This window comes from Prionailurus bengalensis, chromosome B3 (genome assembly GCF_016509475.1).
Source record: "Prionailurus bengalensis isolate Pbe53 chromosome B3, Fcat_Pben_1.1_paternal_pri, whole genome shotgun sequence".
NCBI classification, from domain to species: domain Eukaryota; kingdom Metazoa; phylum Chordata; class Mammalia; order Carnivora; family Felidae; genus Prionailurus; species Prionailurus bengalensis.
The window spans coordinates 114245754-114258035 of record NC_057355.1 but is presented as its reverse complement, the minus strand read 5'-3'; the positions used below and the strand labels follow the sequence as shown (position 1 = coordinate 114258035).

The 12282-nt window shown below is 40.3% G+C and overlaps 2 protein-coding genes across 3 annotated transcripts in view; one reads left to right on the top strand and one right to left on the bottom strand.

Moving 5' to 3' along the window:
• Window positions 1-706, top strand: part of VTI1B (vesicle transport through interaction with t-SNAREs 1B) — a 31835-nt gene extending 31129 nt beyond the window's left edge. The window contains exon 6 of the mRNA XM_043556435.1: window positions 378-706. Coding sequence (XP_043412370.1) covers window positions 378-474 — 97 coding nt within the window. The 3' untranslated portion in view covers window positions 475-706. The remainder of the gene's footprint in view (window positions 1-377) is intronic.
• The window catches only part of ARG2 (arginase 2), a 30975-nt gene continuing 19358 nt past the window's right edge, over window positions 666-12282 (bottom strand). The window contains exons 3-8 of one of the 2 annotated variants that reach the window (XM_043556433.1): window positions 8480-8657; window positions 5930-6089; window positions 4702-4796; window positions 4408-4512; window positions 3293-3429; window positions 666-1149 (exon numbers count right to left, since the gene is read on the bottom strand). In XM_043556433.1, the coding sequence (XP_043412368.1) occupies window positions 944-1149; window positions 3293-3429; window positions 4408-4512; window positions 4702-4796; window positions 5930-6089; window positions 8480-8657 (881 nt within the window). In that variant the 3' untranslated portion in view covers window positions 666-943. The remainder of the gene's footprint in view (window positions 1150-3292; window positions 3430-4407; window positions 4513-4701; window positions 4797-5929; window positions 6090-8479; window positions 8658-12282) is intronic. The other variant, XM_043556434.1, reaches the window with a different exon arrangement.

The following is a 12282-nucleotide window of genomic DNA, read 5'->3' as shown; positions in this document are numbered from 1 at the left end:
CAAGAGTCACATCTTTTTCCTACTGAGCCAGCCAGATGCCTCTAGGAAAGCTATTCTTAAAGTGAGAAAGTAACTACTATTTGAAAACATTTTAGAATCAAGAAACCATTTTTATGCTTTGGTATCTGTTGTCACAATTTTCAACATTTCCGTGAGGTAGTGTTATCCCTAAATTACAGTTGAAAAAAGCTTTCAAGATGTCACTTGAAAGAACCTTATATATACACTAACTTCAGTGGCTATGTGATCAAACAAAATTTCAATCTGTCTCACAGTATCTAGCCTCAGCCTGAGGGTCAAACTCCTCGGTATTACAAATGGACAGAAATAAGGACATCCAGGCTTCTGACTGTTCCCTGCTTTGCTTCTCTTTGTAGAGTGACAACCAACAAGCTGCTACTTTCCATCGTCATCTTACTGGAGCTGGCCATCCTAGGGGGTCTGGTTTATTACAAATTCTTTCACAAGCATTGAACTTCCTAGAGGGAAGGGTTTGCGGACCAGAACTTTGACCCTGTGAATGAATGGTGTTAGGGATGGGGAATAAGCGGAGTGCTGCTGTAAGGTAATGGTTCGAGGATGCACTGTGTAGCTAGACTGGGAGAAGGGAGGGAAGACGGAAAACCACTTTACTGTGAAGGAACAGCAACAAGACCAGTATGATATACCAAGGTAATAAATGCTGTTTATGACTCCTTTAAATTTACATAGTACTCCAACATATTAATAGCCTGTGAACTGCAAAAACAAACAAAAAAACCCCCACAAATTTACAGTAGTATTGGTCACCAAAATGGAGAGGGAAAGGAAACTTTACAATTATGAGAATGCGCAAATGTTCTCATTAAGGCAATATTGACCCAGACAACCATTTAGTATATGTGCCCTCAAATGCCTCATAATTCTGGAATGCCCATGACAAACGTGTCAGCACACAAAGTTCCTAAATTCTCACACGTTCTTCACTTTCTGATTCATCTGGTGAACTGGGAGTAGGAAGTTGGTCATAGACAATGTGCCCTCCCTCCCTTGTCTGACCAAAACTGGAAGCAATCACATCCACTGCCAGGCCTGCAGTAGCCTTGGCCTCTTCCTCTGAAGCAGCCAGCTGAGGATTGACTTCAACAAGATCCAGTGCTGACAGCAATCCTGAAAGAACAAAGCATGACAAAACCTTAGAAGATTCCCCAGCTGCTCTTTTCAGTGAGGGTCGTCCTACTAGATAGAACAGGCCAAGGTAAAAAGTAATTTTCTACTATTAAAATTACCTACAGTCAAGGAACCCCTTATACCTACCTCATCTTCTTGGGCATGAAGTTCAAACACTGTATACTAGAGTAAGATTAAAATCAATCATCCCTCTTCAACTAACAGAATAGGCATAGCTGTCAGGTTTTCTGTATGAGATGAGGAAAGAGCCTGTGGGGAGGAGGTAGGATTTTTCAGCCTACTTGTTGGGAAAATATGTGCCATGTCCAGTATTACTAGGAACCTTCCAGATGTCTGGATGTAGTTGTATGAAGAGATCTTTTGAGCTGTTCCCCACTTTTGAACTCTGATGTTTTATCTCTTAAGGCACCGCATGCCCTGAAGTATAGTTATTAGGGCAGATCTGAGTCTCACCCCTGCAGGTTAAGGGCAGGTATCATGTCTGACAAGATGTTTAGGTCTCCCATCGTACTGACCCAGTATCTTGCACTTAGTCAAGGGAAGACTTGGCCATACTTTAATCTGGACTTGTTACCTTCTGTGAGGGCTGAAGAACTTGTACTAAAGGGTTTGAGAAGGGAAGAGTAAACCCGAAGAACCTACCCAGACATGCCTTCTACTCCCCATCCCCAACACACAGGCCCCACTTCTTTGAGGTAAACTTTTTTGTTGTTATTCTGGGTGAAGTTAATCTACCTCTTCAAGTCATTTGAACAGACTAGTATTGGAGAATACAAGTATCAGTATACTTAGACCACTTAGGGTGGCCATGAAGCCTGGAAACATGGGTGTATATACCTACTGATTTATTGATACTATAGTATAGTACATGACCTGCTCGGTGCCATTACATTTGTTCAGTGTATAATCCTTTATTAGCAATGTGTAGTTCAATCCAAACTGAAATGAGCAGGCATGTTACTGCAGCATTTCCACCAGTTCCTGTGCAAGCATCTGGGTCTCTGATGATTTGTGTGTCTGATTTCCACTGACTAAACCGGAAACTTTGTAGCCCAGAAGTAATCCAGAGGGTTTGAGCGATTAGAAATAGGGGGATCTGGGTGGCTCAGTTGAGCCTCCAAGTCTTGATTTTGGCTCAGGCTGTGATCTCACACTTTGTGAGATTGAGCCCCACATCAGGTTCTGCACTGACAGTGTGGAGCCTGCTTGGTATTCTCTCTCTCCACCCCACCCTCCCTCCCTCCCTCTCTCAAATAATTAAACTTTAAAACAAATAGGGGCACCTGGGTGGCTTAGTAGGTTAAGCATCTGACTCTTGGTTTCTGCTCAGGTCATGAGCCCTGTGTTGGCTCTGTGCTGGCAGTGCAGAGCCTGCTTGGGATTCTCTCTCCTCTCTCTGTCCATCCCTCACTTGAGCTGTCTTGATCGATCTCAAAATAAATAAGCTTTAAAAAAAGTTTAAAAGGGGCGCCTGGGTGGCTCAGTCGGTTAAGCGTCCGACTTCAGCTCAGGTCATGATCTCGTGGTCCGTGAGTTCGAGCTCCGTGTCGGGCCCTGTGCTGACAGCTCAGAGCCTGGAGCCTGTTTCAGATTCTGTGTCTCCCTCTCTCTGACCCTCCCCCGTTCATGCTCTGTCTCTCTCTGTCTCAAAAATCAATAAACAAAAAGAAAAAAAAAAATTTTTTTTTAAAGTTTAAAAAATAAACTATCAAGCTCTAGTATAAGGCTTATCCTATATGAAAGGACCCAAGATATTGTCCATCTTTAAACTATCTTCCAGAAGGTTTAACTCTACCTTCTTAATTCCAAGTGAACTAACTTTTAATGTCAGGGTAAAAATTATAGGTACTTGGCCTTGCTTTTTAATCTTAGCCTTTAGACAATTCAGATGCAAAGGACTATATCAGTTTGGCAGGTTATTCAGTATTACCTTCGCATATTTTGCTATGATCCAAGTCAAAATATGCCTATAAATGACTATCCCTTATTAGCCTGACCAAATGACTTTCAGTTATAAAAGTTTAAGAAATATCGTATCTGTAATGGCATGGAATAGAAGAAAATCTTTTGGCATGTTAGAGGTCAGCATATTTCCATAGTTAACAGGATGATCACTTCTTACCTGTATTGTGTATTTCTTCAGTAATATACATGCCTTCTCGATAGGTCAGTCCTCCTACAACAGGGGTTCCTGTGGCTGGAGCCAGTGTAGGGTCAAATGCATCAATATCAAAACTCAGATGGATTGGCCTTTGTCTTCTTGAGAGGAAGAGGATAAGAGAATAGTCATTTGGGTGTACTTGGACATTGATCCTTCCTACAGTCTTAGTTCCTTGATTTTGTTGCTGTTAGTCCTGGTACTTTGCTAATACAGCAGATTTCCAGGTTTCCTATTCTGGATGTTACTGTGTATTACCATATTAGCTTTCTACACGCCACGTCATAATTTTGCCATTTGTGTGCCTCAGATTAACTGCAGTTTATACTTATGACTTAACCTAGGCATTAGAGCCATTCACATTAACAACTGTCAATAGAGGGAATTCTTCACTTTTCCTAGATTGATCTAGGTTACAGTTGCTCAGTCTCTCCATATAATAGCAGCTGAACTTAATTGACTTGAGGTCTATAATCTTATCTCCCAATTCTAATTTCAGTTTCGCCCTGGTTTCCAAGAGCAGAAACTAGCATACAACACATATATGCTAGATAACTAAATTTCTTAACAGCTTAAGAAATGTAATTGCTACCTGGTAGTATGCCATTAATCACCTGGAAATAAAGACTCCACACTGAGCAAATGCCCTTATAATTAGCATCTATTGGCATTCATCTGCCATCTTTCTAGCTATACTGTCAAGATTTGCTCAATATAAAACTTTCAGATGAAGCAATTGTGAGCTTAGGAAAGAATGGAACAGTTGAACAAACACTTCTCATCTCAAAAGATAAGACTTAAAAATGGACTTAAAAAAAACTTCATGAGAGACAGAGGAGCTGGGCAATGACTTCAAGGAAACCCCCTCCCAATCCCAGAGGAAGAATATGACCTATGTTTCATATTCTGCCTTTCCAAATTATTTGAATTTTTTTGTATGTGTACATATTTTGCTTTTATTTAAAAAAAAAAGCTGCTATCCTCAAGACATGGGCTAAAGTGTGTTGTTCATTGGGAGTCTGCCCTATTCCCTTTGGGACTTTTCCCTTTGGAAGTAGACATCCACTGTAGTTACTTACTTGCCAATTAGCAGATCAAATGTCTGTTCCATAACCTTCTGGATACCAAGTCGATCTATGTCTCTCATGGAAAAATACTGGATATCATAATTCTTTAAAATAAAACTGGATGAGATACAAAGGAAGGAGTCCTTAGTTTAAAGAGCATTTTTAATCAAATCCTTGTTGGGGTGGGATTGGGGGTGAGTCTGTCTCTATAGTGACCTACAACAGGTTAAGGCAAGGAACAACCTATCAAAAGGAACATAAATATCCGAGACAGGCCCAAAGCTTAACCCCAATATATCAACTTACTGTTCAGGAGGGTCCACATCTCTCAGACCAATATACACGATACTTGGGGAAGAGATACAAGGTTTGATCCAAGAAAATCCTGGGAGTTGTGGTACCTGTCAAAAGAGGAATGGACAAGACTCATCAAGGATTCTTGGTCTGACCAAGATAATTACTGTGTGCTTCTCAATGTATGCAGGCTGCTTTCTCCTCCTACCTACAAGATATGCTTAAAGCAGCACAAGACACACATGCACTGGGAAAGAACTGATAGAAGCAGAAATGATTCAGAAGGCAGGCAGCTGAAGAACACAAATTTCCTGGAATAAAAAAAAAAAATTCTCCTAAGGTAGCCACGGTTTCTCATTAACTTACCTAAATAACAGGAACACTGCTGATTAGCCCTTTTTCACCCCTTTGTACATTACTGAATTGTTTACAGAATGGTTCTTGAAACAAAACCCAGTTGCCATCTTATGTTGCCTTACAGCCAAAACAGGAATTCTGCCTAATGAATAACTTTTGTACTATCCTGCTTTAACTTGGTCCCTCACTGAGGGGAAGGATATACAGATTCTAGTCTATACCTAATATGGACTCCCATGGTTTTTTTTTTTTTTTAATTTTTTTTTCAACGTTTATTTATTTTTGGGACAGAGAGAGACAGAGCATGAACGGGGGAGGGGCAGAGAGAGAGGGAGACACAGAATCGGAAACAGGCTCCAGGCTCTGAGCCATCAGCCCAGAGCCCAACGCGGGACTCGAACTCACGGACCGCGAGATCGTGACCTGGCTGAAGTCGGACGCTTAACCGACTGCGCCACCCAGGCGCCCCTGGACTCCCATGTTGTCTAAACCACCTAGGAAAATATTACCTAGAGGTAATCATAATTTTACTTTCCTCTGGACCAGTGGATCTGAGAGTGAAGCAGGACTGGGGACCTCTAACCAAGAAGTCCTCGTGCTATAGGTATATCAATCACTAGAGTTATGCCACTTTCCTTTCTTGCAAGATTATGACACACATACACCCTCCCTCAGAGCAGGGGCCATATCCTGGTCCTCTTTATATCCCTAGCATCTAGTAGACTGCCTAGTAATAATTTTGATGAACAAATGAAGGAATACTAAACATTTCTACCACCACCATCAGCCCATCCTTCACAGAAATCGTATTGAACTAGTTCCTCAAAGCCCCAGCATAATCCATGCAAGCAATTCAATTTTCTTTTCATTTCAGCCCACTGACCTTGTCCTGTAGTTCTCTGAGGAGAAATGAAACTGGCTGTCCATGGAGATTTCCAGATGAAGTGGTGAGGGGTGTATTGATGTCAGCATGGGCATCAACCCAGATCACACAAAGGTCTGGGCAATGTCGGGCGTGGCCACTAATGGTACCAATTGCCAGGCTACAAGAAACAAACATGATAATCGAGGCCCTCTGCTTGGCAAATATCACCAGTAACAAATATCCTCATGTCAGTGCAGTTCACACTTTGTCCTCAGGGCAAAGTCAGGGCCCCAGACTGCGGCTGGATTTGGATGACCAACAGTCCTCGGCCTGTAGTTCCCAAAGATTAACCTTGAGTGAGTTAAGGAGAAGTGGAAGGTTCCAAAGATTCAAAATTTGTTGACTGCTTATCATTCTAGTTTGACAGAGGTCATTGCTCTCCCTAAAATTTGATACTAGTCCTGGCCCAGAAAAGGACCTTACATATTTGTTCAATGAATGAAATCCAGTTAAGTGGTATGTTCTATATGTAACAACTCACAAATATTTCTTAATACTTAAGGAAGACCAGGGAGATCTAATTATTACTTTCAAAGAATCAGTTATTTAAAGAAAAAAAACAGTTCTATTAACTTTTTAAGGATAAAAATTAGCATTATAGCTTTGTAGAAAGATTATGTGCTACTTCCTCAAAGGAAAAGTCAAAATTGCTAAAGACATTAAAGTAACAGGGGAACCCAATTAAAGATCTCATTTATCAGATCACTAAATAAACATTTATTTGCATGTTATCTTCTATCTAGTAGCATGACATTCAAGTATCAGTGTTTTTTGCCTTTCCTTGTCCTGGGACTCTGTGTACATGGGCTAACTGTCCTGTCTCCATTGTAGGAATACAGCTGATGAAATCGTGGTTGGAAAGCTGCCCAGCTTCCCAGTAACCAAAGAATTTGACATAGATGGGAAGTGCAGCTTATGCATTTTAGGAACTAAGTACAGCTATCCTTCTTGGTCAGTATAGCATGAGACAACATTTTAAGCTCCATGCCCCACAAAGGGACTTTTTGCAGGATAGCATGGTCTAGTGTGAAAAGTGGTGGACTTTACTGTTTGTTTGTTTGTTTTCCAGAAAGCTGTGATCTAGCACAGGTTATCTAGTTTTTCTAGACAGTTTCCTTTTCTGAAAGGGATAATAATCTTGGCTTAAGTCAGAGATAGTTTGATGTCTAAGACCATAGTTTATAACATATTGTGTAAATGGAACAGGGTGACCTAAAGATGCCTCCTTCCTTTAAAATGTTCAGTAGCTGTTCAATATGTACACTCCTCCCTTCCTTTCTAGAATCTTCCAGATAGCCTTAGTTTTAGCACTGAACAGAAAAATCAGGAACAGTGAAAAGGGCTGCAATGTAGATAACCACAGAAAAAAGAAAAGCCAAACATTATGATGATCACCTTGATAAGCAGTTCCCAAATAGACAACCAAAAGAAAGTCAATATAAATGACCTTCAAGAGATAACACTGAACTAAAAGGAAGAAGGCCCACCCTCTGGTTGATTTAACTGGATCACTGTAGAAAACCTAGCTACTGTCTTATTCTACCTGAGATTTTATTCCTAATGAGATCTACCTGCATTTCCAGTTGTAACAAAGATTCAACTTCTGTTAAGAGATTTGAAAAGCTCTGTGTGCACCTCAGGGGAAGTTGCTAGATTGACTCTCAAAAGAAAAGCTAATTGCCTTCAGAATTTGCCCTCTGAATTTGAATCTCACCTCTGCTACTTCCTGGCTCTAGAAGTTGGATAAATTATCTGACCTCTGTCCCTCAGTGTTCCTAACAGATTAAGTAAAACTGTATCTGCTTCATGGCGTTATCATGAAGATTAATCTTGAGATCTATATGAAGTGCTCAGTACTCATAGTACTTTAATGCCTTTTTTCTTTCTGCCAAAAACCTTTATTACTTAGCTCAAATAGGACTGCTCTGGCCCAGAAGGATCTCTTCTTTCTCTCAAATTCTGTATAATTCAATATTTTTTTTAATCCCATGTTTATTTCATCTAGTCTTAATAAATCACAATTCCCACAGTCCCTAGCACTACTTGAGAAGACATCAAGCAGTGCTCAATAAAGTACATGCTGATTCACTAAGAGAAGGATCCTAGAGTCCATACTGTGAAGGTAGAGAACATATTCACATGGCAAGTGGAGAACCTGAACATATTTGCAAAACTGCTTAAAACAATTGAGCCTACTAATGTATCCTTCCAATTCTCTCGAATAGCCAAATGAAAGTCATAAGACAGTTCAAGAAAGAAGCATGTTTCTAAAAACTTTGATTGTCTATCTCTGAACTTGTCCTCATACTACACAATGTGTCCTACAATGAAAGCCATAGGTGCCTCCAGCAACTCAGGATCGTAGATCTTAAGATGCTATTATGCACGTCATACCTTCAAAATTCTGAAGGGTATTTTACTTTTAAGTGAGGAAGTAGACAAGTTAACTCATTAGACCACAAACACCATACTATCCAGCTCCTCCACCACCCCTGGATCCCAGCTTACCTGTGGTCTCCTCCCACTGTGACACAGCTGTAGCCACCTGACACAGCTCTACTAACCACCTCAGCCAATTCCTGGTTGGCAAGGCCCACTGAGCGAGGATTCACAATCAGGTTGTTGTAGAGATCATCTTTAGGGACTGGAGTAAAACTCAAATCTCCAAAATCTTTCAGGCGGCAGCCTGGGAACAAATTGGGGATGACAAGATTAATTGTATACGTTATTCCAACTTTTACTGGCCTGGGCCACAAATAAGAACTTGTGACAAAGTGCACACATCACACTCATTTTGCCACAGTAGAACTCAAAATGTCACATGACTGTGACAGGACTGTCACATGATTATCTCAGTCCTCCCAGCAATCCTGTGGGGTAGATCCTATTAGGAACACCATTTTGCAGACAAAAAAAAGCTGGGTTATGGAAAATGAAGCCCAGAAATGTTCACTGACTTAACCTAACAATCACAAAATTAGTAGCAATTAAACCTCATATCCCAGAGTTATAAAGTGAAAGTAAAATACCAATATGAACCAATAGAATTTAAAGAAAATTAAGTACTATTAATTTAGAGCAAAAATACATACATAGTAATTTTCATATTATAAGCTTTTTTTTTTTTTAATAAAAGGCCAATCTGAGGACCTAAAGCATCCTAAAAGAGAAAGGTCTTTGTTACCAAGATCCTAGGCAACGTTTTAATTGCTTGACAAAAATTCTTAAACTCATAACTATCCTATTAGACCACTAAAATCATGCTGTTCTATAGATGAAAAAATGGAAGGTTTTGGAAGGTTCCAAAATCACAGAGCTGCTAAGTGGCAGAAGCAGGACCCAAATTCAGGCCACCTACCCCTAAAACATATATTCTTGACTACACGGTTTCCCAAAGAATCCCTTTTGATCCCTTCTCTTTAAAAACTGAGCACCTGGGTGGCTCAATCGGTTGAGTGTCTGACTTTGACTCTGGTCATGATCTCACAGTTCATGAGTTCAAGCCCCACATCGAGCTCGCTGCTGTCAGCCTGTCAGTGGGGGCCCTGCTTCAGATCCTCTGCTCGCCTCTCTCTGTCCCTCCTCTGCTTGCACACTCTCAAAAAACAAATGTTAAAAACACTAGTGAGACCTTTTGTAAAAAACACAGGTTGGTGGAAATGGAGGAGCAGCAAACCTCTCACAGGTTTACCTACTACAGCATACACCTAGACCAGCTGCTGGACACATCCTCCGAGCAGCTGACTCAGTGACAGCAGTGGAAGCAGCATTTGCTCCCAGTGTGCCTGCAGAGACAACCAGGAGGCACCGCCCACAGACAAGCCAGAGATGGTGAATACACACACCTGCTGGATAGCAATGTCCCACGCAAGATGGCGGGCATCTACAACAGCAAGGCCTTCCCCCAGGTGGATATCAAGCTCAAGACGATCAGCCACCACCTGTGGGAGTTCTCCCCTACCTACAAGCCCATGAACGTGGGGCCCCAGCATCGGGGCCACCCACTCCTCCGGCTTAATCCCCCTCAAGTAGCCTCTTTGACCAATAAAAGCACAGACTTATCTTAAAAATGTTTTGGGGGGGAGAGCACCTGGCTGGCTCAGTCAGAGGGGCATGCCAGTCTTGATCTCGGAGTTGTGGGTTTGAGCCCCACGTTGGGTGCAGAGATTAAAAATAAAATCCTTAAAAAAATTTTTTTTTCATTTTGAAATAGTGATATATTCTGACAATATACTATAATATTTTTGCTCTTAGATTCCACATTTTCCAAAGAATTATGACACCAGTCATTATATGTTAATTTTTACCTTATGGTAAGTACCAGTCTTGCCATGTAACCACTTAATAAACTGGTTGGATGCCATAAAGGCTTAGGACTAAGTAATCCAACTCTATCATGAACAGATCTGAACTATCAGAGAACATAATGTTACCATAGATTGTATTCTTAAGGCCCTGCTTCCCAAACTGGAGACTAGGTAAGGGCGGTGAAGGGGAAATGGTCACAGGATAGTAATTCTGGAAGAGATTTGTGTTAAAGATTTGGATTACACCAGCGCAGACCCATCTTGAATTTGAACTGTACAGTTTTGAGCTTTACTTTTTGAGCCCATTCTCTATTCAAAGCAAACAACTGATAAAATGTAAAAATTTGAGAACCAACCAGAGGATCACTACTAAAAGGGATATTGGAAGCAAAATAGAAAACTTTATCCTATTTCCAAAATTATGATACACCTACAGCTGCAGAATTCTGTATGTATCTTTTGTTCATTGCTCTTTAATCCTATAAAAACACCCAGAGAAGATCTGGAAAACTTAAAGAGAAAATACTAAAGGCAGAAGAATATGATAAGCCAAAGCCATTGGGATACAAGATAAAAAAAAAATGACCATATAAAACATCTATAAAAATCTTTTAAAAAGAAAAGGCCGTAAGGGATAAGCACTTTATAAGATCTCAGTATAGGAGCACAGTTTAGATTTAATAGAAGCTTTGACTAACTTTTAAGTCAGTATCAAGTCTTGCTGTTGGCAACAGTCTTGGGCTGGACAGATTTTGAATGTCCGTGGCTATACTTGCTATATCCGTGTTTATATCTGCACCCCCTCTGCCACTTCTAGGATTTAAGTTCTTAATAGGTATAAGACATCAGGACATGTCTGGTGTTTTATAATATTAGGTATATAATTAGAAAAGGTTTACTATCTAATTAAATAATAATAATATTAACCAACTTTTGAAGACTACTTTAACTCACTATTCACAGGACAAATAAATACATAGGAATCAACCCAGTGGATAAGTGACAACTTGGGGAACATACAAGTCCAGTCATGGAACTTGTAGACTCATAAGTATGACAATACAGAACTCAGCTCATTGTTACTGACTTAGCAGAAAAAAGCTGCAGAAAGCCTATAGAGAAAACTTAAGAGAATTTGGCAGTCTTAAAGAATACTCTCCAAGGAAGACAGACTCAATTTCATAAAAGAATTTTGCTTACTAAGTATGCAACTCCATGATGCGGATCACCAGATTAATTCACAGCCCAGAGAGTGGGTTCTTCTAAGATTATCCAACTCCCATTTGCTCTCCTTCCTTACTCACCAAACAGCCTGCTCTGGTTATTCACTTAGTTTCCCTGTTGCCCTCATACCAGCAAGAGGGCCTCCTAACAGTGGATATTGGAGGGACTGTTGCTCATCATCATTTTGATTGGGCATTTTGGTTTATACATCATGGTTAACAGGAGTCTCTGGGTTGGAAAGCCTGATAAACTCCACACATATCTAGATTTCTGTTCCTAACCAATTTGAAAAGATACATGCACTCCTATGTTCACCACAGCATTTTTACAATAGCCAAGACAACCTAAGTGTCCATTCACAGATGAATGGGTAAAGATGAGGTGCATATATATACACACAATGACATGCTAGCCATAAAAAATGAAACCTTGCCCTTTGCAACAACATGGACAGACTTAATGAGCATTATGCTAAATGAAATGTCAGAAAGATCATACCATATGACTTCACTTGTATATGGAATCTAAAACACAGAAGCAGACTCAAATAGAGAACAAACTGATAGTTGCCAGAGGGAGGGGGTGGAGGGATGAACAAAGTAGGTGAAGGGAAATAAGGGGTACAAACTTCGTTATAAGCCATAGAGATTAAAAGTGCAGCATAGGGAAAACAGTCAATAATACAATAATGTTTGCTGCCCAGTGGGAACTATGCTTATCACAGATGTACAATGGATGTACAGAATTGTCAAATCACTATGTTGTGTACCTGAAATTAAT